We start from the raw sequence: 25,235 nt of genomic DNA on the forward strand, positions 1-25,235 counted from the left end.
CAGAGCCGTAAAGGCGCGCGGAAGCGGAGCATGGCGCTGTACGCGGCGGCGGCGGCAGTGCTGGCGGGCGTGGAGAGCCGCCAGGGTTCCCTCAAAGGGCTGGTGTATGCCAGCAGCTTCCAGGTAGAGGGATTCGGGCCTGGGCGGGGGCAGGAGGGGAGCCCCGGCCTGGGGCTCCCCGCCTGGCCCCCGCCTTACCTGGGTCCTTTCGGCCGCGCGCAGAACGTGAAGCAGCTGTATGCACTGGTGTGCGAGACACAGCGCTACTCTGCGGTGCTGGACGCCGTGATCACCAGCGCCGGCCTCCTCCGCGCCGAGAAGAAGCTGCGGCCGCACCTGGCCAAGGTAGCTAGCGGGGAGGGTTGGGGCAGGTTGATCTCTTATAGCCCAGTCCCAGCTCCACTGCCAGCCACCATGTGAGTTTAGCTAGTTGCTCCTCTGAAATGAGGAGGCGCAGCCCTTCGCTGGGTTATGAATTGAGGTGAGATGAAGATGCTTTAACCTCGAGCGTTGTGTGAAAGATTAAGAACAGAAGTGCAGAGTAGCGGCGGTAGAGACTGGGTAGAACAAAAGGGTGATGTTGACAAAGAGGAGGGCTGGGATCCAGAGCTCTCCTGATGAGAAGCCATGGGGAAAGGGTTCCGGACTGGGAAGAAAGGCACCAGGTTCAAATCACATATCTGCCATTAATTTCTTGTGTGATCTTGAACAAGGTCACACATTACTGTCTTGACAGGTGATCTGTTTAGTCCTTCCAGTTCCAACACTGTGGAGTTCTAAGGAATTAATAATGCTCAAGGTTTTAGCTCCTCCTGTCCTCATCCCCAGGTGTTAGTATATGAGCTGTTGCTGGGAAGAGGCTTTAGAGGGCGTGGGGGTCGATGGAAGGCTCTGTTGGACCGGCACCAGGCAAGGCTGAAGGCAGAGTTGGCCCGGCTCAAGGTTCACCGAGGTGTGAGCCGCAATGAGGACCTGCTGGCAGTGGGATCCAAGCCTGGTCCAGGTGAGCTGGAAGGAGTTGTGGGCGTGGGGGATCACCAACAGGCCCTGAGAGGAGAGGGCCGTCTTCCTGCCCACTCACTGCTCATTGCTTCCTAGCCTCCCAGGTGCCTCGATTTGTGCGGGTGAACACTCTGAAGACCTGCTCTGAGGATACAATTGATTATTTCAAGAGACAAGGTTTCTCCTACCAGGGTCGGGCTTCCAGGTGAGTTTAGAACCTTGCCTGGCTGTCATCATCTAAGGAGGTGCCTGGGAAACAGGGATCCGTGTAATATGAACATTTTAACAATTTTAATTCTTCCAGTCCATGAACACGGGATATCTTTCTGTTTCTTTATATCATCTCAGTTTCCTTCATCAGTGTCTTATATGTGTTTTCAGAGTATAGGTCTTTCACCGCCATGGTCAAGTTTATTCCTAGGTGTTCTTTTTGATGCAGTCTTGAGCAGGATTGTTTTCTTGCTTTCTCTCTCTCTCTTTTTTTTAAGAGTCTATTTTTTTAAGTTTTTTTTGAAATTGGGGGGTGTAATTAGGTTATTTACTTATTTACTTGTAAAGCAGGTAGTGGGATTGAACCTGAGACCTGCATGTTAAGCATGCACTCAACTGCTTGAGCTATATCCTGCTCTGCTGTTGCTCTTTCTGATGGTTCATTATTAGTGTATAGAAAAGCAACAGCTTTCTGTATATTAATCTTGTATCCTACAACTTTACTGGATTCATTTATTAGTTGTAATAAATCTATGTCTTGTCATACGCAAATAGTGACAATTTTACTTCTTCCCTTCAAATTTGGATGCCTTTTAGTTGTTTTTCTTGTCTGATTGCTGTGGGTAGGACTTTCAATACTGTCTTCAATGTAAGTGGCTAGAGTAGGCATCCTTGTCTTGTTCCTGATTTTTAGAGGAAAAGATTTTAACTTTTGCCTACTGAGTATGATGTGAACTGTGGGTTTATCATATATAGCCTTTATTATGTTGAGATATGTTCCTTTGGTACTAATTTTGATGAGAGTTTTCATCATGAATGGATGTTGAATTTAATCAGATGCTATTTCTGCATTTATTGAGATGGTCATGTGATTTTTATACTTTTATGGATGTGGTGTATCACATTGATTGAGTTAGGGATATTGAACCATCCTTGCATCCCTGGAATAAATCCCACTTGATTATGGTGTCTGATCTTTATTGTTGAATTCAGTTTGCTAATATTTTGTTGAGGATTTTTGCATCTGTATTCATCACAGATATTGGCCTGTAATTTTCTTTTTTTGTAGTGTCTTTGGTTTTGGTATCAGGGTAATGGTGGCCTTATTGAATGAATTTAGGAGTGTTCCTTCCTCTTTAGTTTTTTGGAATAGTTTGAGAAGGATATGTATTAGCTCTTCCTTACATGTTTCATAGAATTCCTTTGTGAAGCTCTCTGGTCCTGGACTTTTGTTTGCTGGGAATTTTTTGATTGCTGATTCAGTTTCACTGCTAGTGATCAGTCTTTTCAGCTTGTCTGTTTCTTCCTGATTCAGTCTTGGAAGATTTTATGTTTTTAGAAAACATCTATTTCTTCTCTGTTGTCCTTTATTGGTATATTACTGTTTGTGGTATCTCTTATGATTTTTTTTTTTTGAAAGAATCCAAGTTGAATTCAAATGTATACCTTGGAAGATAGGCTTATCCAAACTGCCTATAAACAAGTGGCATATCAGCTCCAAAGATACCTGTCTGGTTTCAGTTAATAAGGAATCTATAAAAATGTTTACATGTCTGTTTTTGGTAAATTTATTTCAAAAAGCCACCATTTCATTTCATAAGGACAGTAAGGTTAATTAAATCACAATGCAAGACAGAATTTATAAATGAAATGACAGAACTATTTCAAATACATTTTGTTGAGAAAAGATAGTTTCACTAACTATAAAATCCAGTGAGACAAAAGGATGATCACACCACCATTATTGTCAAAAGACTGTTAGACTGTGGTTTAAATTCAAAAGGTTAAGAATTTTACAAAAAGATACGAGTATTAATTATATATAGAGAGTATTTGATTGGCTATAGAAAAAAGTGTGGTTTTCTTCCTCTGAACAGCTAGCTTTAGAAAGTGATACCAACTTCACTTAAATTTTGACCTACTTTAATTCCTTATCCATGGCACCATACCCTGGAATACTCAAAGTAATCCAGTTATTTTGGCCAATAAGTTAAGTCACCCTTATGTTTCTAAAGTAATTTATCTAGGATTCACTGGAGTAGCCTATACTTGTTATACAGTGTTGCACAAACTTACAGATTTTTTTTCAGTATTTCCTATACTTTTCTAAAGTCTTATTTCCCAGGACTTTGATCACTAAATATGTTTACTTTAAGGTTCCAAACACTCATATCTGTTACGAGGACATGTAGGGTAAATTCATTCTGTTTAATGTGACAAGGGACATTCTAAAAATGATCCCAAACCTGTGATATTGGGACAGGTTTGGAGGTGTTATCTAAAGAGCTGAGGGAAGTTCAGGGTACAGATCTCAGACAAGAGATTTTAAATTTTTTTTGTATTTTCAAGAGAAACATTCTGGAAGAGAAGAAGTATTCTGTAATCTAGGGCATGTTCAAGGGCCCCTGCTCTCACAACCAAATGTATGAAAACAGTTTTCTTTAAAGAAATACAGGTCTATGCGCCAAGACAAGCTTTGACTAAATGATTGGTTGCTTTTGTTTGGTTATGGAAGTTTCCATGGAAACAGCCCTGAGAGACAGAAAAGGCAGCATTATCTTTATCTGTAATGCCATCTAATAAAACTGCACATTGATTCATTCATGCTATCCAGAACAGATTATTTCTGAGAAGCCCTGACAAAGGGAGGCAGGGGTTCTCTCCAGTCACACTTTGAATTTCCTGCCTTCCTCCATTTGAAACCTTAAATTAAAATCCTGATAAAACTTCCTCTGAACATTTCCCTCAGGAATCTCTAGTTCAAATAATGCTTCAGTAACCAAAAGCCAAATGAAGAAATGTGAAGCACTTGGAGCTCTACTACCAAGTTCTTAAAATTATGACACCAAGCTTACTGTAGCTGAAGAAATTATTCTGAAGAGTATTTTAATATTTCCATTATATCAGATCTCAGCAAGGCAAGAAATACTGTCTTAAGTGTTTATTTTACACAGTTGAATCAGGTAGTATCATTCATAACTTTTCTATGTCTGCATCATTTGTACGTGTGTATATATATCTATATATCTGTATCTTTATCTATATATTTAATTTAGTAACACACTCCACACCATTATCTAATCTTATTTCAGGTTAGAGCTTCTCAGAAAGGCCACAAAAGCAACCCTAGCTCAGAATTCTATATATGAAGTACATAAACATAAAAACCTCAACAACAGTACAATATCAACAAGACAAGATAGGGAGGGCAAGAGTGTTGACAGAGGTCTATAGAGGAATCCAGCTGTGGGTTTCTCCCTGGAGTGAGATCCCAAACACAGAGCCGTCTTACAGAGTCCAGTACTTTTAAAAAGGGAAAGCCTGAGAAATTCTATTAACAGAAATGTCAAAATCCGTAATTTCCCAGAGACATGATTTGACATTCTTTCTTATTCTAAAAATGTTGAAGATCATATGATTTTTTAATCTGTGGTATTAGTTGTAACATTTCTTTCAAATCTTATTTTATTTGAATTCTCTTTTTTCTTGATGAGCCTGGTTAAAGGCTTATCAATTTTGTTGGTCTTTTTAAAAAAATCAGCTCTTGATTTTTTGATCTTTTCTATTTCTTTGGGGGTTTTTTTTTTTGTCTCTTTTATTTCCTCTTTTTATTATTTCTTTTGTTTTGCTGACTTTAGACTATCCTTTTTCTGATTCCTTTAGATGGTAGGTTAGGTTGTTCATTTGAAATTTTTCTTGTTTCTTGAGGTAAGCCTGCATTGTTTTAAATGTCTTAGAGCTGCTTTTGCTGTATCCTATAGATTTTGGAAGGTTGTGTTTTTATCTTTGTCTCAAGGTATTTTCTGATTTCCTTTTTGATTTCTTCATTGACCTATTGGGGTTTTGTTTGTTTGTTTTTTGTTTTGTTTCATTTTGGGTTTTTTTTTTAGCATATTGTTTAGTTTTCATGTATTTGTGTTTTTCCCATTTTTCTTCCTATACTTGATTTCCAGTTTCATACCTTTATGGTTGGAAAAATAATGCTTGATATAATTTGTCCTCTTAAATTTGTTGAGACTTGTTTTGTGGCCTAGCATGTGATCTATCCTGGAGAATATTCCATGTGCACTTGGAAAGAAAGTGTATTCTGTTTTTGGATGAAATGTCCTGTAGATACCAATTAAGTCCAACTAATATGTCACTGAAGACCACTGTTCCCTTACTGATTTTCTGTCCAGATAATATGTCCATTGATGTAAGTATGGTGGTAATATCCTGCTATTGTATTATTGGCCGTTTCTCCCATTACGTCTGTTCGTAATTGCTTTACATATTTAGATGCTCCTATATTAGGTGCATATAATGTGAATAAGTGTAATATTCTCTTCTCATATGGAATCCTTTATCATATATAATGCCCTTATTTGTCTGTTATAGACTGTTTTAAAGTCTACTTTGTCTGATACGTATATTGCTATGCCAGCTTTCTTGTTATTTCCATTTGCATGAACTATCTTTTTAAAATTCCCTCACTTTCAGTCTGTGTGTGTCTTTAGCTCTGAAGTGAGTCTCTTGTAAGCAGCATATAGATGGGTCTTGTTTTGTTTTTAACCCAGTCAGCTACTTTATATCTTTGGATTGAGGCATTTAGTCCATTGACAAAGTGATCTTTTCATTCTCTTGGACAGTGCCTAGGTTTAAGCATCATTTCCTGCCATGATTGACAGAAGAATCTCCTAAACTGGTCTCCCCACTTCCAGACTTTATCGCCATGTTTGCCCACATGTGTGGGCTGGAGACAGATCTGAAACCGGATCCAAAGTATTACTGCCCTGCTGGAAACCCTTTCTTGGCTCTCTGTTGTGCTGTGCCTCCTGCTTCCTTTCCAGGCTCATCTGCCGTGGCTCTCCTCCCCTCACTCGCCTACCTCCTGGTCTGTCCTTTTACAGCTCTGGGAAGCCGCCTCTGCTCCCTCCCTTCCCCTCCACCTGTTACAGATGTTCCCCCGTCTGCCTCTAGCATGCTGCTTAGAGACCAGGGTGGAGAGAATGGCTGTGTTTGGATTTGAACTCTAGTTCTGCCACTTGATAGCTTTCTGATCTGTCTTGTTACTCTCTAGGCCTGTTTCTGTGTGAGTCAGGTGGAGTGGACAATGCTTCTTTGCAGTTTAGTGAATATAGTTATCACCTCAGCTCCTCATGTTACTAACTCATCCATCAGAAATCGGCTCAGCACTTACCTCCCTGCACCATGCCCTTCCCCAGGGTTGTCTGTCTGTCTGTCTGTCTGTCTATCTATCTATCTATCTATGAATGAAAGTCAAGTGAGGATTTATTAAGGGATAGAAAGTACACTTTCAAGGGGAGAGCCCCCGGGGTTATGTTGTAACAGTACCAGCTAACATTTATTGAATGCCTGACTTGTGCAAAGTATTTTCCTAAGTATTTTGCATGTCATTTAATCCTCACACCTACCATTTTCCCGAAGTGCAGACAGAGGCTGAGATGAGGGCACTTGCCCATGTTCCCGCTGCTGGTCAGTTGTGGAGGTGGGATCCTGAACCCAGAGTCTGGCCTGAAAACCCCATTCTCTTAACTGCTGCCTCTATCTTGTCACCCTGTTAATTTATTCATAGCAGTTTTAAGCATTTGTTGCATAAATAAGCAGTTAGGTGATCTGTGAAAAGTCTGGCCTGGTGCCTGGCATGGAATGATTCAGAAAACGTGGAATGAATGGCTCTTATTCCCTGGCAGCCTCGAGGACTTAGGGGCCCTCAAAGGAAAGTGTTTTCTTCTGGATTCCTTGTTGCCAGAGCTGCTCGTGTTTCCTGCCCAGACAGATCTGCATGAACACCCACTGTACCAAGCCGGTCACCTTATCCTACAAGACAAGGTAGGGAAAATGGGTGGAAGAGGGAGGAGCAGGTGGGGAGTGCCCAGCCCAGGGCCTCTGTTCACCCAGCCGCTGTGTTCTGCGTGCACGCCACCAGGCGAGCTGCCTCCCAGCCATGCTGCTGGCTCCACCACCAGGTTCCCACGTCATCGATGCATGCGCTGCCCCGGGCAACAAGACCAGTCACTTGGCTGCTCTTCTCAAGAACCAAGGGTGAGCACCATGGTCAGAGGAGTAGGGTGAGGTCTGCTCCTGTACTTTCTAAGAAGAAATAAGGAACTCTTACTCCAGTAGGATATGAGACTGAAAGGAGGCCTTTCCTTTCAATACTTCCTTCTGGACCAAGGGCAGTTCGTGGTTTAGCCCCAAGCTGAGCTTCCCGGTGGGTTGCAGGTGTGAGATGTGTATCCCTTAGCCCTTGGGGCAGCGTGCTCAGGCCGGTTGTTTCTAACCACTGACCCTTTTAAAATACTTACAATTTTAAAACACTTAAATACTATTTTCTGTTTGTCCTGACTTAAAAGTATGTGTTGTCATATGTCAGAGGTATAGACTCTTACATGCTCCATAAATTCTCAGTTCACCTCACCTCTGCCCTCTTCCCTAGGAAGATCTTTGCCTTTGACCTGGATGCCAAGCGCCTGGCATCTATGGCTACCCTGCTGACCCGGGCCGGGGTCTCTTGCTGTGAGCTGGCTGAGCAGGACTTCCTGGCTGTCTCACCCTCAGACGAGCGTTATCGTCAGGTCCAGTATATCTTGCTGGATCCTTCTTGCAGCGGCTCCGGTGAGATGGGGGAAAGTGTGCCCAAGGGCCCCACAGATCCAGAGCAGCCTTAGAGCAGAAGGGGTGGAAGTTTGCTTTGGCCTTGGGTTTAGTTCTGACTCTTAATCATCGTGTGACCCTGGGCAGACGTTCTCGTCTGTAAGCGGGGATTTCATTCGAAGTCACGCAGTGTGTGGTGAAAGCCCTCTTCCTTAGGGATGCTGACCAGGCAGCTGGAGGAGCCCGGCGCAGGGGCGCCGAGCAAGGAGCGCCTGCGAGCACTGGCGGCGTTCCAGCAGCGGGCGCTGAGTCACGCGCTCACCTTCCCGGCCCTGCAGCGCCTTGTCTACTCCACATGCTCCCTCTGCCAGGAGGAGAATGAAGATGTGGTACTAGCCGCCCTGCAGCAGAGCTCAGGAGCCTTCAGGTAGTGGGTGTCCACCAGGGTCTGGGGGAGGGGGCTGCCCTCTTCCCTCAAGCTTCTGCCGTTTCCTCTCTGCAGGCTCGCTCCTGCCCTCCCCTCCTGGCCACACCGAGGCCTCAGCACTTTCCCAGATGCTGGGCACTGCCTCCGGGCCTCCCCTGAGACCACGCTCACGGGCGGCTTCTTCATTGCTGTATTTGAACGGGTAGAGGTGCCAAGGTGAGTGAGTAGGGGGCCTGCTACAAAGATGCTGGAAGATGGGGCATGACTAACTTAACGTACTTTTCTTTCAGCTCCGTCCCACGGGCTGAGGCGCCAGCACCAGACCTTAGACCCAGCCAAGCCCCAAAGAGAAAGAAGAGGCGGCAAAAAGCAGCAGCTGCTCCCAGTACAGGGCCTGACACATAGCAGGGGCTTGAAGCTTTGACCTCGGGCCCCCCTCAGCTTGGTCTCAGGCCCTCAGCCCCAAGCAGCAGGTCTATTTGGAAAGGTTCTTTTTATGGCTGTAGGAAGAAAACTAGGAACCCTGTTTCTCCAGCTGGAGAGAGAGTGCATGTCCCCAGACCTAGGGTCCCTTCCCCGGGCTGTGTTCTGGCTGGTGAAACACGCTGCTGCCGCCCATAAAAATAAAAGGCAGGACATGGTCTACGATAGATCACAGTTTTTTTATTCTTAATGACATAAGCAAAGAGAAAAATCTCACATTCATACTAAAAATTCCAACTAGACTCACAGGAATTCAGTCTTTGTCGTGGAAAGTCCCAGCCTCCCGCTCCTGCCCAGTGCACGTACGTGTACACACTCGCGCTCACACTCAGGCACCAGGACGCCCGCTTCAGGGGCTCCTGGACCAACGGTCCTGCCTGTGGGTGGAACTGAGGTAAACTAGCTTAGAGCACTAAACTAAGAGGGTCTACCTTACATAAGGTATAGGTAGAAGCTTGATTTCTAGACCCGTGCCCCACCCCCCCTCCAATCTAGTAGGTATTTGAGGTTCAGGGCCCCCCCCAGCTCCACACACAACAGAGCTCTTCTTGGGGGCGGGGAGGAGCAGTCCCTTGCCACAGAACATTCACCCTCAGTCACAAAGGTGGGGGGACTAGTTACATCTACATCACATTATTTATAAAATAAGAATTACATTTTTATATGTTTCCAGAAGGAGCTCTAGTCCCTTAGGAAAGCTGCCTGGGACAGCATTTGAGCCTCTTCTTCACACAGGTATAACTTAACAGTACAGCTAATTTCTAGTCAATAGCATTTATACTTAACCACCTCAATGAACCAAGCTTGAAGGAATTTAAAAGGCAATTTAGCTTAAATACAAAAATAAATTTTTATTTTGTTAAAAAATGTTTAAATATTTTTTCTTTTAATTTAGACACACGCATTCATACTTCTCCCAAAGAGGATGGGCCTGGCAGCAAGGCTCTTGGGCCTAGGGTATATGGTTTTGGAACAAAGGAAAAAGAAGGGAAGGGGTGGGGAGTAATGTAATTTTAAAATGGGATTCATTAATTTAGGTTTTCTAACATACCCTACGGGTGATCTTGCCTACAGTGAGGTGAGGGAGGTGGGAAAGAAACAGCAGAGGGAAGAGGCCTTTGCTTCCCCTTGGCCCCATCCTCCTGGGCTGCCAGCCCTTAAAAGTCAAAACACCATTTGAAAATCCAGGACTCGGCACTGAACAGCCGTAAAGTGGTGCTACTTTGCACATTCAATTAGCTAGGCCCCAGAAACTTGAGAAACAGTTAAGTCCGGCACTACCAACATGCCGCCACTCATACAATTCAATGCTTCCTCCAAACTCGATTCAAAGAGCAATAGACATGAGCATCAGACAAAATAACACAGAACAAGGCTTTAAACGTACAATCCCGGAGAGGCAGACGAGCCCAGTGAGGCCAACAGGGAAGGTGGGTGAGGAGGCAGCTGAAAGCAGCGGTGGGCATCCTGCCTGCTCCAAGAGCTTCCGTCTCCTGGAGTGAGGTACCACCCCTGGGTCTGCCAGGCTAACAGTCTTGAGCCACCAAGCTTTTAGGGGCCAAACTGGCAGAGAGGGTTGGGGATGAAACATCGGCTCAGACTTGGCAGGAGGAAGTGGAACAGCAGGAGCAGCACCCACTGGGGTCTCCAAGGCAAAGCTAGATTCAGGATCATTTTAAAAGGAATCGATCCTGTAAGGAACCAGTGAGGGATAAAGCAGCAAGAAATGGGGAAACAGCCCCCTAAAGGGACAAGAAGGGGAGAACCACTTTTTATAGCCAAGCCAAGCAAGGTAAAGCTTTAGGGATAATCCATTTCCCCCAGTCCCATCAAGTGCATGTCAGAGATGCAAGTGGTGACCCTCCATTACCCTCCAGCAAAGATGGCTCTCAGGGAAAAGGCGGGAAGGGAGGCCGCCTAAGCTTAAACACCACACAAGAGTCAGGGAAGGAAGTGGACCGTATGTACAGGTGTTTCTTTAGTTCTCTCCAGCCTCACCAGCGGAACTGTTCAAGTAAGGTAGCAGGCTCCTGCCCCGCCCTACCTCCCTCGATGGCCCGAGGCTTCTGCTTCCTGGAGGAGAGGGAAACAGCCGCCGGGGCTGCCGCTACCTCTCTGGTGCCTGAAGCCAGAGGCCTGGGGTAGGTCTGCTTTATGGAACTAGAGGGGTCAGAGGCTCTTCCTAGCAGATTTGGGCAAGGGGCGGGGGAATGGGCAGGGACAAAGGCTATTTCTTGCGGGTGTGCTGCCTTCGGGCCTGCAGTCGCTGCCGAGCCCCTGAGGTCTTGGATCCCGCACCGATGGAAAAGGAAGGGGCCGCTGGTCCTGGAAAGATTCAACAAGATCTCATCAGGGCAGCTGCGACCTGACAACACTTCTCTGAAGAACACTGGATGCTAGGAAAGGGCTTCCCGAATTCTAGCAATCATTTTGGGGGAGGGGCTGATTAAAAATGCAAAATTCCAGAACCACAGACAGTCTGGGAGTGAGGCCCAGGAAGGCGTTTTTACCTGGCTTCCCAGAGATCTGGGAAATTCTTCCTGAGTTGGCTCCTCCCTGATCTCTCTGTCCAACTCCAAACCTGGGTTGTGCTGGACTCCCAGGTGGACCAGCCCACCCCACCCCCTCCCTCTTCAGAGAGGAGATAAGCAGGTCACGCTGGCAACAAAGAGACTGGCCGCTTACCGAAAGGTCCGACTCCAACAAAGCCTTGGGTGGGTGTTGAGGATGCCCCAAAGGAGAGGCTGCTGCCTGATGTGCCCACCCCAGGGGCAGGGGTGTTCTGACCAAAGGTGGGTGTGGAGGTGCCTAGGATGAAGAGACAGCAGAGAACTCTTGAGACCAGGCTGGTGAGCGGAGGGCCTCAAAGCAGATGGTAATTATCCGAGTGAGGGTCTCTGCTCCCAGTAGGGCCTCCCCCGGAGGACCCCTCAGCTCCGGTTCACGCCACCAGAGGAACTGCTTGGGATAATTAAGCCCGAATACCTGCCACTCCAGGTGTGCCTCCAGCCTGCTCACAGCTGTGCTGCCGCAGAGACAGCCCCTCAAGGTTGCCTTCTGGCCACCTAAGGAGCAGGCCTGTGTTCCCTTGACCACCAAACCACAGAAGAGGGGACACTCAGTGGACCCCCACCTTCTACCCTGAGGTTACCTCCCTTCTATCAGTACTAGATGCGTTAAGTCTCTTGTTTGCCCCTCTCCTTCCCACTGGGGGTCCCCTAATCTCCCCACCGGACGCACTGGGACTCAGTCATCAACGAATGTGGCCGCCCTCGCCATCCTGCCATCCAGCACTGATGCTGCTTTCCCTCCTACCCCTCGCGGAGGGCTGCGTCCTCTGAGCTCTTCCTTGTCTGGGGACTGGAGTGGGGCAGGCATCTTTCTTGCTCCCTGAGGGCTGACCTTGCACAGGAGTCCTTCTGTCTCCCCGTCCCCGCCACAGCTGCTCCAGTCCCCACTTCCCCGCCCTCGCTCCCAGCTCCCTGTTCCGAGCACCCTGGCTCCCGCGATTCCTCAGCCTCCTCAGGAACCCCAGTCCACAGCCCTGCCGGCTTCACTTGCTTGAGCTTCAACAGGCTGGCTTTGCCTGCTACCGCTGATTTTAGGCTGGATGTTGCTGGAAAAGCACCAATGCTGACTTGCCTCACTTTAAATTCACTACTGTTTTCCACCCTCCAGGTGGCCTGTGGTCCTGTGACATCTTGTGACACTCCTCCCCTTCCCCTGCTCCAGAACGACTGCTTCGATGGGCCCTCCTGTGTAGGCATTTCAGCCTAACCCACTCCTTGAGAACTTCTCTCACACTCCGTGAAGAAAACAGAAGCTACCAGGGTCAAAAGTCCTTATAATTCATCTTCCACAAGGCAAAAATCATTTCATTTTTTCTGCTTGAAATTCTACACTGATTTCCCTTAGTACTGACAATCCAGGCACTCAACCCTGGCATGACTGACCTTCAACTCTGCCTACCTCGCGACCTCATCTGATACCACTTTCCCCACTTTTAAACATACAGCCACACCTGACTTCCTCTGTTCATGAACCTACCCAACTTGTTTCTGCCTCTGGGCCCCTCACACCTCCACATCCTTCTTATCACAAAGACAGTCTCAGAGATTAAATGTGTTACTTCCTCAGAAAGGCATTCGCCCCCAGTCGTTATTAAGTACATGCTTTATCAAGACACTTACTGCAATCTGACACTGTGTTTGTGTGTTTCATACCTGTCTCTCCGCTACCACAACGTAACGCTCCCCAAGAGCGGAACTGTGCTAACACAGGAGCGCCCAGCACAGCCAACCAGGTCAGCTCCTGACCTTACCTCCAAACACAGGTTTGCTGTCTGGCGTGCTGGCCACACTGAAGGGAAAGGCTGTGTTCTGGCTGGGCATGCCCAAGCTGTTCTGACTCAAGCCTCCCCCGAAAGGGGTGGTGCTGCCAGTGGTCCCACTCTGTCCTGCTCCGAAGCCAAACGCTCCAGAGGTGGCACTGGTGCCTGCGGTGGCCACGCCGATCCCAAAGCCCCCGCTGCTGGCTGGTGCCGCAGATCCCCCAAATGTGAAGGGCGATGGCGTTGCGCTGCCAAACATCGAGCTACTGGTCCCGCTGCTGGTGGTCTGGGTTGTAGCTCCAAAGCCAGACGTGGTGGCTGCACCAAAGGAGAAAACAGCTGTGGTGCTGCCGAAGGCTGGCTGGGTGCTGGCAGGGGTGCCGAAGGCAGAGGCTGTGGGTTTCAGACCACCAAATGCTGACTGCGTGGCGCTGCCAAAGGCCGGCTGGGCTGGGGCTGGCGCTGGAGTTGCAGTTGGGGCTGGGGCTGGGGCTGGGGCTGCAGAGTTTCCAAAAGCAAAGGAGCTGCCAAAGCCAGGGGCAAGGCCTGGCTTGGTCGCCCCCTGCTGCTGCCCGTCAGTGGCCCCGAAGGTGGGCTGGGGGTTGGCTCCCGGGTAGGACGGCAGAGAGGGCTTCGCGCTTGAGCTGAAGGGGATGTTGAACGCCAGGGTGCTTGTGCTACTGAATGTCAGTGTGGGCTGGCTGCTGGTGACCGGGGCGGAGGTGCTGAGGGTGCCGCCAAAACCACCAAAGCTGGCAGTGCTGCTGCCGCTGGCGGCGGTCTGAGCGGCACTGGGAAGGGACTGGCCAAAGGTGGTGACTGTTGTTGAAGCAGGCACGGAAGGAGACTTGCCAAATTGGAATATGGAGCCCACGGCCGGGGTGAAGCTGGCACCAGAAGCAGGCGGAGTCCCAAAGAGGAAGGGCTGGGAGGTGGAGGCCGTGGTGCTGGTCACGCTGCTCAGGGTACTGGTCACGTTGCTCACACCGAAGCCGAACGCAGGCTTCGGAGCAGAGTCTGTGGAGGTGCTGGCTGTGGTCATGGAAGCCACCGTCGGGGTGGCACTGGCCTGGCTCGTGAAGAGAGGGGCGCTCGTGGTAGTGGCTGGAGGAGCTGTTTGCTTGAAGAAGGGAGTTAACAGGGGCACAGATGTAGGTGGCCCCATGGTGTTGAAGACAGGTTTGAAAGTGAGAAGTGGGGTGCTGGTCATCGTGGGGAGGGCTGAGCTGGAAGAGGCCGTGGTTGTGACCTTAGAAGGGCTAGAAGGCAAGGGGCCTTCATTCTCACTTTTAGGTGGAGCTGCAAAAATGGGCTTGAACATGGGAGATGCTGAAGACACAGCAGGAGCTGCAGAGACAGGAGGGTTAGCAGGTGGGGTGTTCAGCATTCCAAACAGAATGCTCTGCTTGGGGGTGGGAGATGGGGCAGATGGGGCTGGGGACTTGGCAGATGTCTCGGCCTGAGGGGCTGGTGGTGACTTGGCGGTGTCAGTGACTGGCCCTGTGGAAGAAGCAGGGGTCAGCCCCGAGAAAGTGGCTGTGGACGTGGAGTCTGAGGAGGTGCCTGGAAGGGGCCCTGACTGTGAAGAGCCAAGAAGGGCCAGAGGGCTGGGTGTCTTCAGAGGTGAATGGGCCACAGTGGTTGCCACTCCAGCAGATTCTGGGAAGAAGAGCAGAGAAAATGAATTCAGAATCCCCTCAAACCTGATGGTGCTCAAGGCCTGGCACAGAGCTAGGGATTCAACAGTCAATAATTACAACTAAATCTATCACAGACCCTTAAAATGTTCATTCCTAAAAATGAGGAAGTGTTCACAATCTCTACCCTTCACAGGTCAGAAGAAAGATAGAAGGGGATAAAACTTAGCCTAGTTGGAGGTTAAATGTGTAGAAACCAAGGAACATCCAATCACCTGAACTCAAGTCCAGTCAATTACCTACAATATACCTTATTCATCAAAGATGTGCTACATTCGCCCAGGCGCTCCGTTCAGAACGTGTAACAGGAATGAGAGAGTCTCTGCCCATGAGCCCTGGCAGGGGCTGAACAGCTAACACACTCTACTATACGATAAAGCGTGCTAATAGGAGCGTGCACATGTATAGCACTGAGAAGGCACGGGACTGGAACAGTCAGCTGGACCCTTACAAACCTAGAGGAAAAGTAATTAATATGGTCTTGTGCCTGTGGTCTGGTAAGCATGTGACAAGACATCTTACCCAGGTGATTATTTACACTTCAGGGACACCTCATGAGGTAAGCATCATTTGCATTTTACAGACAACGACCACAAGGCTCAGAGCAGCTAAGGAACTGAGTTTCAAGTCAAGAGCCACTGGACTACCAAAACTACGCTGTCTCCCCCAGCTTCACGTGTTGCAGTACCCCCAATGCCCCCCACCCCAACACGTCCTGATGACAGACTTCTGAACCTTTTTAGGCTTGCACCAGCTTGGGTCCGGGAAGCCAAAATAGGTTCAACCTTTACAACAATTTTCAGCAACGATCGGCATGGTGCTTTTATTTCCACCTAAACAAAGGCTGATGTTATTACATGCTCCAAAGCAAGCTCTCCCACTCACCAGGGGGGGATGGCAGGCCTGGGGAATTCTGCATCTTCTTCAAGCTCTCCAGCAGTGGGTTAGTGCTTGGGGCTGAGAGGGAGGCTGGGGAGGTGGCAGTCCCAGCAGCAGGCAGGATAAAAGTGAAAGGTGGCTGACTGGTAGACGGGTTCTCAGTGACAGAGTTCGAGGCAGTATCTAAGGAAGAAAGAAATGATGACACTGTCCTCCCTTGTGTGGGAATTCTTCTCAGTGGCAATGTAGGGTCTCTATGTAACTAATTTAGAAATGCTCCCCCCCCCCCCCAATCTCAATGCTGTCTTCCAGATTCCACTGAGGACCCAAATAGATTTCCCAGAGGAGAAAGACCAAAATAAAACCAACAAACCCTCTCTGGAGTGTGAAACGGATCTATATTCCTTACCAGTCTTATCCTCCAAGACCTTGTTAAACCACTGTAGTGAAGCTTTCTTTTCCAAGTCTAAGTCTTCAGCAGTGATTGAATAACCAAGCTGGGGAGGTGGAGGCTACCAAAGAGAAAAAGAAGTCAAATCAATCAGAAGAAACTGGAAGAATCCTGTATTTGGCTTTTCCAAGACAGAGCTAAGCTCGGGGGGCCGAGGTAGACGGACAAGACCATACCAAGGTCAGCTGGTCCCCTCGCCTGGAGGGCAGCAGCTGAACCTTCCGTTTACGCTGCCCAGAGCTGCCAGGTGTTGATGGGGAATTCCACGAGTTCTGTTTCTTCCATGTGGTTGTATCTGCAACTAAGGAAAGAAATATAGACTTGTTTTCTTCTTCCTCTCTGCCAGAAATGGATAGGTTTGTCTGTCCACCTGTTTTTAACATTGAATTTTCACTGGGTATCTAAAAAATTCTATCTTCCATGAGTTGGGCTCTTGGATGGTGTCTGCAAGATTATTTCTAAAGTCAAGAGGATATAGAGAATTGGCCCAAATGCATGCATACAATTGCTTACTGGACAATAATTACCTGGATTGCTCACAGATACCTCAACCTAAGGTTATCTATATCCCACTGTCACCCTGTGTTATACTCCATTTTTCTGTGTCACCTTCTCCCTTACCAGACTACAAACCTCTAAAGGACAGGAACTCCTATCTCGGTATCGGTCAGGCCCTTTACACAACAATGCTCAACACTGCTACCATCGCAAGCCGCTCTTATGTGCTCTTCAACTTACCCTTTTCTCCCTGGGACTCCTTGTCTGTTACCAATGGAGTTGAAGAGCTAGAATCATGAGAAAGCTCCTCTTCTCTGTAGGGGGAAAAGGCAGAAAATTAAGTTTATCTGTGAGTACCTGACAAAAGTACTGGATAACTTCTTGTACCTGCTTACCTACTAACCAGACAAGGTCTAGAACAACCATGATTTAAGACCTCAGTGTGCCAGGGAAAAAAATAAAAGAAGTCAAAAGACAATTCCTACAAAAATGAAGAGAGGCAGTTCACAGGGGCCACAGAGAAACTTTTGTCCTAAATTAAGCACAAATCAATAATCTTCAAAACCTTACTTACAACCCACCAAGTTCCTGAATGTTCTAGTCACAGGTCTGATCCCTAACACAGTGACATTCAACTTGACTAATAGGTACCTAGAGGGTCAGCTGGAGTCAAGAACATGAAGTCTGCTGCCTGCTGACTTCACCCCATTCCCTGTCTTGCACCTCAGTCCCTCATGCTGCAGTGTGAGGGGACCCAGAGGCCACTCCAGTCCATACGTGAGAACTGGGAGAGATGAGAGTGATTCAGGCGGGTGCCTCACTGTCCTCTAGATGTTAATTTCTTGGAGCCTCCAGATCAGAGTTGCAGAAAGCCTAAGAACCAAGTAAATGTCCCTCCTTTCCTGACCTGTCACAATCCACACAGCAAATTATAACGGATTACCTTATTTTCTTTGCTGGCCTCTCTGGTGTCTGGGAGCGGGATGAGGGGAGGCTAGAGAACGGAGATGAACTGGGTCCACTCCTCTTCCACAGCTAAAAGTCAAAAAGAAGGAACATGACTGACCCTAGCTGATGAGTCTAGCATTCAACTTTTAATGTAATTTTGTGGTTCTATTCATCACTGCATATAGAATCTCCTTTTAAGTAACTAAAAAAATTTCTTTGTGAAGAAAGGCTCCTGGAAAGTCAATCGCCAGTATTAACAAGAAAAAAAAATCTGAAAAAGTAATGGAATGCTAACTAATAAATGTAGAAAGAATGTACTTTTGGCATAAAAAGGAGACTGTCACATTCAGTAAAGGGTTAGAGCTATGATGTGCATACAAGCGTATTCTATATTGTCTATCAAAATGATGTAAGTAAATTAAGAAACTGTTCCCTACCATATGACCCAGCAATTCCACTCCTGGGTATATGTTAAAAAAAAAACAAACCCAAAACACTAATCTGAAAAGATGTTACACGCACCCCAATGTTCATGGCAACATTATTTACAATTGCCAAGATATGAAAGTAACCTAAGTGTCCATCAACACATGAATGGATAAAGATGTGAGATATTTGTATATGTGTGTGTGTGTGTGTGTGTGTATATAAATGTATGATGGAATACTACTCAACTATAAAAAAGAATGGAATTTTGCCATTTGCAACAACATAGATAAACTTGGAAGGCATTATACTAAGTGAAGTAGGTCAGACAAAGACAACTACTGTATAGTATAACATACATGTGGAAACTAAAAAATAAACTACTGAATATAACAAAAAATAAGCAGGCTCACAGATATACAGAACAAACTAGAGGCTACAAGTAGGGAGATGAAAGAGGGGAGGGGCAAAATAAGGGCAGGAGATTAAGAGGTACAAACTATTAGGTATAAAATAAGCTGTAAGATATACTGGACAACACAGGGAATGTAGTCAATACTTATAATAACTATAAATGGAGTATGAACGTTAAAACTATGAATCACTATATTGTACACTTGTAACTTATATTGTACAGCTATACTACAATTAAAAAAAAACTGCTCTAATATAGACAAGCCAGTAAATTAGTCTTGCTCTCATTAAATTTTGTTTAACTTTATTTAAAAAAATATACTTATCGACGACATTGATGACTTTTGCAACACCAGTGGTATTACTGTTATATGATAATTATCCATACACCTGTCTCTTCTACCAGGTGGAGTTCCCTGGTAGCAAAGACGATCAGTTTTCATCTCTGCCTCCTTTGAAGGGGCCTAGTGGCAAAGTAACTGATAAAGGATAAGAACTCTGCAAACAGTTTCACTGTCTTTGGCGTATTTACAAAGATACTAAATATTACCACAGACATTTTTCTTACTGAGAAGCTTCTAGTGATTTTTCACTCAGTAAAGTTGCATCATACAAACACAAACAGGGAGGCAACAATGCTTAATATAAGTTTAAAAAAAGAAAAGAGGGATTTAAATCAAAGTCAGGTGGTAAAATAGCAGACGAGTTCCATCAGACTAACGTCAAGAAACCCAAGGTTTAGAATGAGCTTGAGAAAAAAGCTGGAATCAGTTAAGTTTCTATGTTATGCTCAGGTAAAGAACAAGAAAGGATAGTCACCTGAAAAAAACAACAAATGCTTAGGCCTCAATAAATGTTGCTGAGTCAAATAGATATTTATAAAAAAACAGTTTAAGTGATTCACCTGCCCAAGTGTCAAGAACCAAGACTTGAAACCAAGTCAGTCTGGTAGCAAAGCTTGCTCTGTTTCCTCAGCTATATGACATCTTCTTTCTAAAGAATTATAACCATTTCTTATTTTTTTTTAAATTTATTTTTTGTTTGTTTTTGTGGGGAGGAAGGTAATTAGGTCTGTTTATTTACTTATGGAGGTACTGGGGATTGAACCTGGGACTTCATGCATGCTAAGCACACACTCTACCACTGAGCAATACCTTCCCTGCCACGACCACTTCATATTTAAACTCTCACTAAATTCTCAATGCCTATAGGATAAATTTCTTTTATGATCCAATGCAATCTGGACTCAATCTGCCTTTTGATTAAATCAATACCATTCACTGAATTATTCATCCTTTGCCGATTTATCTGCAATAATGGCTCTGTCTATCGACTACCATGTATGATTGTTTTACTTTCAGGGCTTTCTATTCTGTTCCATTGGTCTATAGTTATCACTCAAGGGTCTGTATCTTCTGTTAGCTTAGTGGTAATCCCCAAATCTGACAGATAGAAGGTGATTAGTAAACACCAGCTGATCAATTAATTAATGCTAGGACCCCATTTCTCCCACACCACAGACAAGTGTACCTGAGAGAGACCTCGAGTAGAACTGTAGGAACTGGCGATGGCATTGCGGCTGGAGCTAGGGATGCCACCTGCACACGTGCTTGTCAAGGAACTCATAGAAGAGGTGCGGGATCTCTTATTCAGGTGGTCATCTGAGCTCTGGGAATTAAGACCTCTCTTCAGAGACCCAGGCCTAATAAAAAGGGGAAAAGATCATTAGATGTACTACAGAAGATAGCATTTTTTTAAGGCTTTGTCCATGGACACAAAATCTATCTTAAATAAACTTACATCTGACAGTCAGGAGGGGAAAGCTAAATATTTTAAAAACCAAATGTATGAGTCCACTGATATAATACTCTAGAAAACAGATCAGTGGATGCCTGGGGATGGGGGCAGGATGGAGGGAGGTATTACTAAGGAGCACAGGAAACTTTTGGAGGTGAAGGTTATGTTCCTTATCTTGACTGTAGCTATGGTTTCACAAGTGTATACATGTCAAAACTTATCAAAGTGTGCAGTTTAAACAGGCAGATTATTGTATGCTAATTATACCTAAATAAAATTGTTTTTTAAAAAAAATCAGAGTTAAGATGAACCAACCATTTTTCCCAAGCTTCCAAGTGAAACAGAAATTTCCTACACATCTTTCCTGTGGAACAGTCATCCAACCTCTGTTACATGGACCAGTTTATTCTTATAGTGGATCAAAAAGTACTTCCTCTAATTTTCACCCATGGATATTATTTGGAGCCGAACCAACAAGTTGTTTTTCTTCTTTCATGTGACAGTCCTTCACTTTTTTTGGAGGCCATTATCCAACTTTCCTTACTTCCTTTGAGATTTTTCTCCTCTGGACTAGTATTTATACACCTTAAAAACTGCCTTACCCACCACCAGCACCACCCCATAAAATCTTAGCTGCTCCACCAGGAATGAATTTCAGTTTGCGTACATCCTCTCTTACAGTGTAGTACCCCGAACCAAACACAACGCTCACGGACAATCTGAACAGAACTAAGGAAAGCAGGACTGCCACCAGCCTCATCCTAGCCTTTGTTCTTCTATCAGTACAGACTAGGGGCATGTTAGCTTTTTTGGCAGCCACATCATACTGCTGGCTTAAGCATATAACTTACCTCAAGGCTTTTTACACATATTCCTGAACCACTTTCCCCACCATCTAATTCCTTTTCAAATGTATTTAAACTCAAATGTAGAGACTTAACATTTATCTTAAATTCCATATTGTTGCATTTTATCCATTGCACAAATCTTGCGATCTTTCTGTCTATATACTCGGTTATTAAACATATCTATAAGCCCACTTAGCCTTAGCATATTTTATCCATACTAACGAAAAAATATTAAAAGGAGTTAGAAGAGAGTTGCTGTGACAAGTTACTCAAAATGTTCTCTCTAATAAAGCAATGCAAAAAGCAAAGAGAAAAATCTATAGGACAGTAACTCTGACAATGTCCTTTTTCCAAATAGTCTATCTCATCCGTGGAGTCTCACTTACTTAGGCACGAAAGAAGCAGGGACTCCATTGGCCACCAGGGGCTCAAATGCTGAATGTCCGCTCCCACTGCTATCATGGCGCCTGTGACAAATACAAAAACTCTCAATTAAATGAAATTACTTTTTCCCCTTAAAGCATATCCCCATATTCTTGGGATTTTATACTATTTCTATGGAGCACAGGTTCCATGCTAGGTAAGAAAAAGGCTGCTTCAAATTCCAAAGATTCCAAAAGGTAAATTTATGCTAAGACTGTCCTGGCAATAAGGAAAGTATGAGACTATTTCAAGACCTTTTGAACTATTTAGGTTTATCAAATATTTGCTAACTTCTCACCAAAGTATCACAATCACAAATGTAACACCCTATCATCCACAAATTAAAAACAAAGCAACACTTTAGGGGCCAACCCACATATCCTATAGAGCTCTAGAGATTAATATGTGAAGTTTGCAGTATCATATATAAGAAGGGTCTATCCATGGTGCACATGATCATTGCTTATTCCAATTACAGAAAAGATTAACACAGAATCCCCAGTTACAGGCTAATAAGGGTCAAGAAAAACTACCACCCTAAAGAACATGAAAAATCTATCTGGACCATAAAAATAGTTATTTCCTCTTTCCCTCTTCTGCTTAGCCAGTTAACATTAGCTCAAACTGCTCACTTGTCAGTCATATCTCTAGTCATCATTACCTGAGCTTTCCCTGTTACACAAATATACTTGCATTAATATTTCCCTACTTAATTTTGTCACCTACAGTATCAAAAATGGCCAACTTTGGTAGGCAACAGATCAGTGGTAGAGCATATACTTAGCATGCATGAGGTACTGGGTTTAATCCCCAGTACCTCCATTAAAAAAAAAAAAAGAAAGAAAGAAAAGAAAAAAATGGCCAACTTTTAAAGCTGCAGGATATGAACAATCTGGTCTTGGTAATGGGGCCAATGATTTTTAGTGTGGAGTCCACCAACTCGTCAGAGAGCCATTCCTCTTCTCATTACCCTCTGTTATATTACCCTGTTTTTTTTTTTAATGTCTATACACTTTTAGTCTATAATTACCTTGTTTATTTTATTAGCTTTTTTTTTTTTTTTGGTCTCTCTCCCTCAAGTAAGTCCCATGAGGACTTTTGTCTTGTTTAAAGCTCTCTGCACTATACCTGGAATAGGCTCCAGCACATAGTGGGTGTCCAATTTGCTGAATTAAAAAATGAGAAGAATCCTTAGCTGACTCCTTGGAAAGCCACAAGCAATTCTGCAACCTAATTAGTGACTTCAACCTCCCCTCTTTGTATACTTATACTTGTTACCGAGCCAAAGAAGGGGACCTAATAAAGTCACAAACTGGAGCTGGCCTCTGTATTTCAACAAATCCCAGGAGCCCATGTGAGAAGCCTGTTTATTTACTCTGCTGGGTCTGTTACCTTCTTTTATTTTCCTGGCTATCAGCAAATATTTGGTCTTCCTCCTCTACTATTCTTTTCTTCCTCTCTTTGAGGGCACTCAGTACAGTCTCCTTTGCACATGGGTCTGGGGCACTAGTTGATGGTGAGGACAGGGTTGAGCTGATAATCTGCTCTGGTCTGCAATGAAAGACAAGATTCTAGCATTAATATATTTTAATCACCATGCCATACAACACAGACTTCAGTCACTAGAAATTAGAAATTAACCAACAAGCAAAAGTATAATTTATACCCTCACAGAAACTGCTCTTAGCAATCAGCAATTAGCTACAGACTAAGGAAAACAAAACAAAACAAAAGATGATTCAATTACTAGAATTTGGGATTTCTCATTCAAATAAGCAGCTACTTCCTTTTTTGCTTTGTCAGAGGAATAACTGCAGAAGAATAAAGTGGACATAAATAGGAGTCTATTCTTTCAAGACAATACTCACATTGGAGAACGAGTCAATTTGCTATCTGGAGGAGCAATTCTCACTGTCACTGGGCTGCACACCATTTTGGAGTTTCGAGCAGATAGCACAGTCTTCTTGTGATAACCATTCCAGCATACTGTGGGAAGCACCCCTAGCAAGGAATATTGGGCCTGCTGGATTGGATATCTTCTTCGAGGTGTTATTACAAACCGATGTGATAAAGTCCCACAATCCCTGTGGAGAATGGGAGATACCAAAGAAGCTTAAAGGAATGTCAGAAAATTTAAATGACTAAAGAACCATGTGGGTTCAGATATTTTCCAAAGAGCTTAAACCTTTTTCTAAGCAACACAGACCACACAGTATTTTTATGGCAACTTTCCCCCACTCCATCTAAGGGCAGAATGTGGCAGCTGCTTAACAGCTGTCCCTACAATGGACTTCAACAATGAGAGGAAAATTGAAAACCTCGCTAACGCAAGTAAAACTACAATGGAAGAAAAGTGTGTGTTAGGATGCGCAGGGGGCAACTTCTCAAGAACGCTTCAATCTTTTCAATCTTTTATGCTAAGTCGTCACTAAAATACAGCCAAAGTCAAACATTTTTAACACCTAAATGTTCATCTTCTCAATTAAGTGTACTTTTCAAGAATCTAATGCTTTCACCAAATTTCTGTATACTCTTGTATCACTCAGCTGTTGGGACTAGATGAAACTGTCTCTTTGGTTTTATCATCTTTATGCACCAAGTTTTATCAAAAAGGTGTTTCCTGGAACACCTGAGCTTGGCTAACCTCAGAATTTCTATTCGTGGTCCAAAGAAAAAAATCTGACAAAAGATACTATATAACGACACAGGAAAGAGAAAGACATTTTCACCAGAAGGACAGTTTAGCCGTTTTTCAAAATTCACACAGTTTTAAGAATTGGAAGGGAGCAGCTGTGGCATCACATCTCATTCCAAAGGGTAAAGGGGGTCAGGAGACAGGTGACATGCACCAAGGTGTTTGAGAGGACAAAACGACACAGAATCCAGTTTGGACTTAATGAAAAAAGGAAATCGGATTTAAAAGTCATGGCCTCAATTCAAAGCCGGTCGACAGAGAGGAGGTGTGGGGAAGATCAGGGTTATCTTACCTGTGGGCAGGCCTCCGAGAGGGTCGAAGAAGAGGAGTAGGGAGGGAGGGGTGAACCTGAACGCGATTGGGATGGGCCGACTGAGCAGGCGGCGCGGTACGGGCAGGTGGGCGGCGGCCAGGCCTCTCCCGCAGGACCCTGGCCTCCGGAGTGGGGGCAGGCTGCGGGGGGCCGGGCTTGCCCAGGTAACTGCCCATGAGGAGCAGTTCAGCGGGGTCAGGTCCTTCGAGTAGGCTCCGCGGCTCTAGGAGACTTCCGTTTACTGCCGACTTGGCCGGAGGAGAGGCGAGCAGCGTACGCTGACGCCGCGCGTTCCGAACGAGCGAGAAGGCGCGCGAACCTCGGGGCTCGCGGCTCAGTCCCCACCAGGCCGCTGTAGCCCCCACAGCCAGCCAGGCCAACGCAGCCGCCGCCGGCACCAGGTACAGCACGAGGCCGAGCAGCGACAGGCCGAGGAGCGCCGCCCCAGCCGGCCCGCCACAGCCCCAGCCCCGGCCGTCCCTGACACTCGCTATGGGCCGCCGCCGCTCGCCTCCTCCAGCCGCAGCAGCCGCCGGAGACATCGCGGCTCCGCGCCGCGGAGAAGACTTAAATATCCCAGCGTGCACCGCGCCGCGCTCCGCGTCACCGTGCGCCGGCTACGTCACAGCGCACGCGACTTGACGAGCGACTGCAAGGGGAAATGCTACCGCCTGGTAACGCGCTAGACCCGAACCATGTCGGAAAATGTGCCCTCGTTGAAACACCGAGCTCAGATTTTTGAAGCTTCCCGCGTGTCCACCCGCACAACATCCATCCAGAGGTGAGCCTGTTGGAAG

The 25,235-nt window shown here is 45.7% G+C and overlaps 2 protein-coding genes and 1 long non-coding RNA gene across 4 annotated transcripts in view; 2 read left to right on the top strand and 1 right to left on the bottom strand.

The window, feature by feature from the left end:
- Positions 1 to 8,886, top strand: NSUN5 (NOP2/Sun RNA methyltransferase 5). The gene is made up of 10 exons (XM_006201383.4): positions 1 to 123; positions 223 to 345; positions 829 to 1,003; positions 1,099 to 1,207; positions 6,906 to 7,044; positions 7,142 to 7,257; positions 7,652 to 7,830; positions 8,026 to 8,236; positions 8,312 to 8,452; positions 8,527 to 8,886. Exons 1-10 carry the CDS (start codon positions 31 to 33, stop codon positions 8,639 to 8,641), a joined length of 1,401 nt encoding a protein of 466 aa, XP_006201445.1. The 5' UTR covers positions 1 to 30; the 3' UTR covers positions 8,642 to 8,886.
- POM121C (POM121 transmembrane nucleoporin C) overlaps positions 8,880 to 25,235 on the bottom strand; it is a 27,424-nt gene continuing 11,068 nt past the window's right edge. The window contains exons 1-13 of one of the 2 annotated variants that reach the window (XM_015236969.3): positions 24,418 to 25,091; positions 23,299 to 23,514; positions 22,823 to 22,981; positions 21,394 to 21,474; positions 19,893 to 20,064; positions 17,518 to 17,609; positions 16,815 to 16,888; positions 16,253 to 16,377; positions 16,035 to 16,137; positions 15,632 to 15,808; positions 13,041 to 14,708; positions 11,405 to 11,527; positions 8,880 to 11,044 (exon numbers count right to left, since the gene is read on the bottom strand). In XM_015236969.3, coding sequence (XP_015092455.2) covers positions 10,947 to 11,044; positions 11,405 to 11,527; positions 13,041 to 14,708; positions 15,632 to 15,808; positions 16,035 to 16,137; positions 16,253 to 16,377; positions 16,815 to 16,888; positions 17,518 to 17,609; positions 19,893 to 20,064; positions 21,394 to 21,474; positions 22,823 to 22,981; positions 23,299 to 23,514; positions 24,418 to 24,980 — 3,651 coding nt within the window. In that variant the 5' untranslated portion in view covers positions 24,981 to 25,091 and the 3' untranslated portion in view covers positions 8,880 to 10,946. Of the gene's footprint in view, positions 11,045 to 11,404; positions 11,528 to 13,040; positions 14,709 to 15,631; positions 15,809 to 16,034; positions 16,138 to 16,252; positions 16,378 to 16,814; positions 16,889 to 17,517; positions 17,610 to 19,892; positions 20,065 to 21,393; positions 21,475 to 22,822; positions 22,982 to 23,298; positions 23,515 to 24,417; positions 25,092 to 25,235 lie in introns of those variants that run through there. The other variant, XM_072943123.1, reaches the window with a different exon arrangement.
- LOC140687135 (uncharacterized) overlaps positions 25,133 to 25,235 on the top strand; it is a 397-nt gene continuing 294 nt past the window's right edge. The window contains exon 1 of the long non-coding RNA XR_012061267.1: positions 25,133 to 25,219. This is a non-coding gene — a long non-coding RNA (uncharacterized lncRNA). The remainder of the gene's footprint in view (positions 25,220 to 25,235) is intronic.

Source organism: Vicugna pacos, chromosome 18 (assembly GCF_048564905.1).
Source record: "Vicugna pacos chromosome 18, VicPac4, whole genome shotgun sequence".
NCBI classification, from domain to species: domain Eukaryota; kingdom Metazoa; phylum Chordata; class Mammalia; order Artiodactyla; family Camelidae; genus Vicugna; species Vicugna pacos.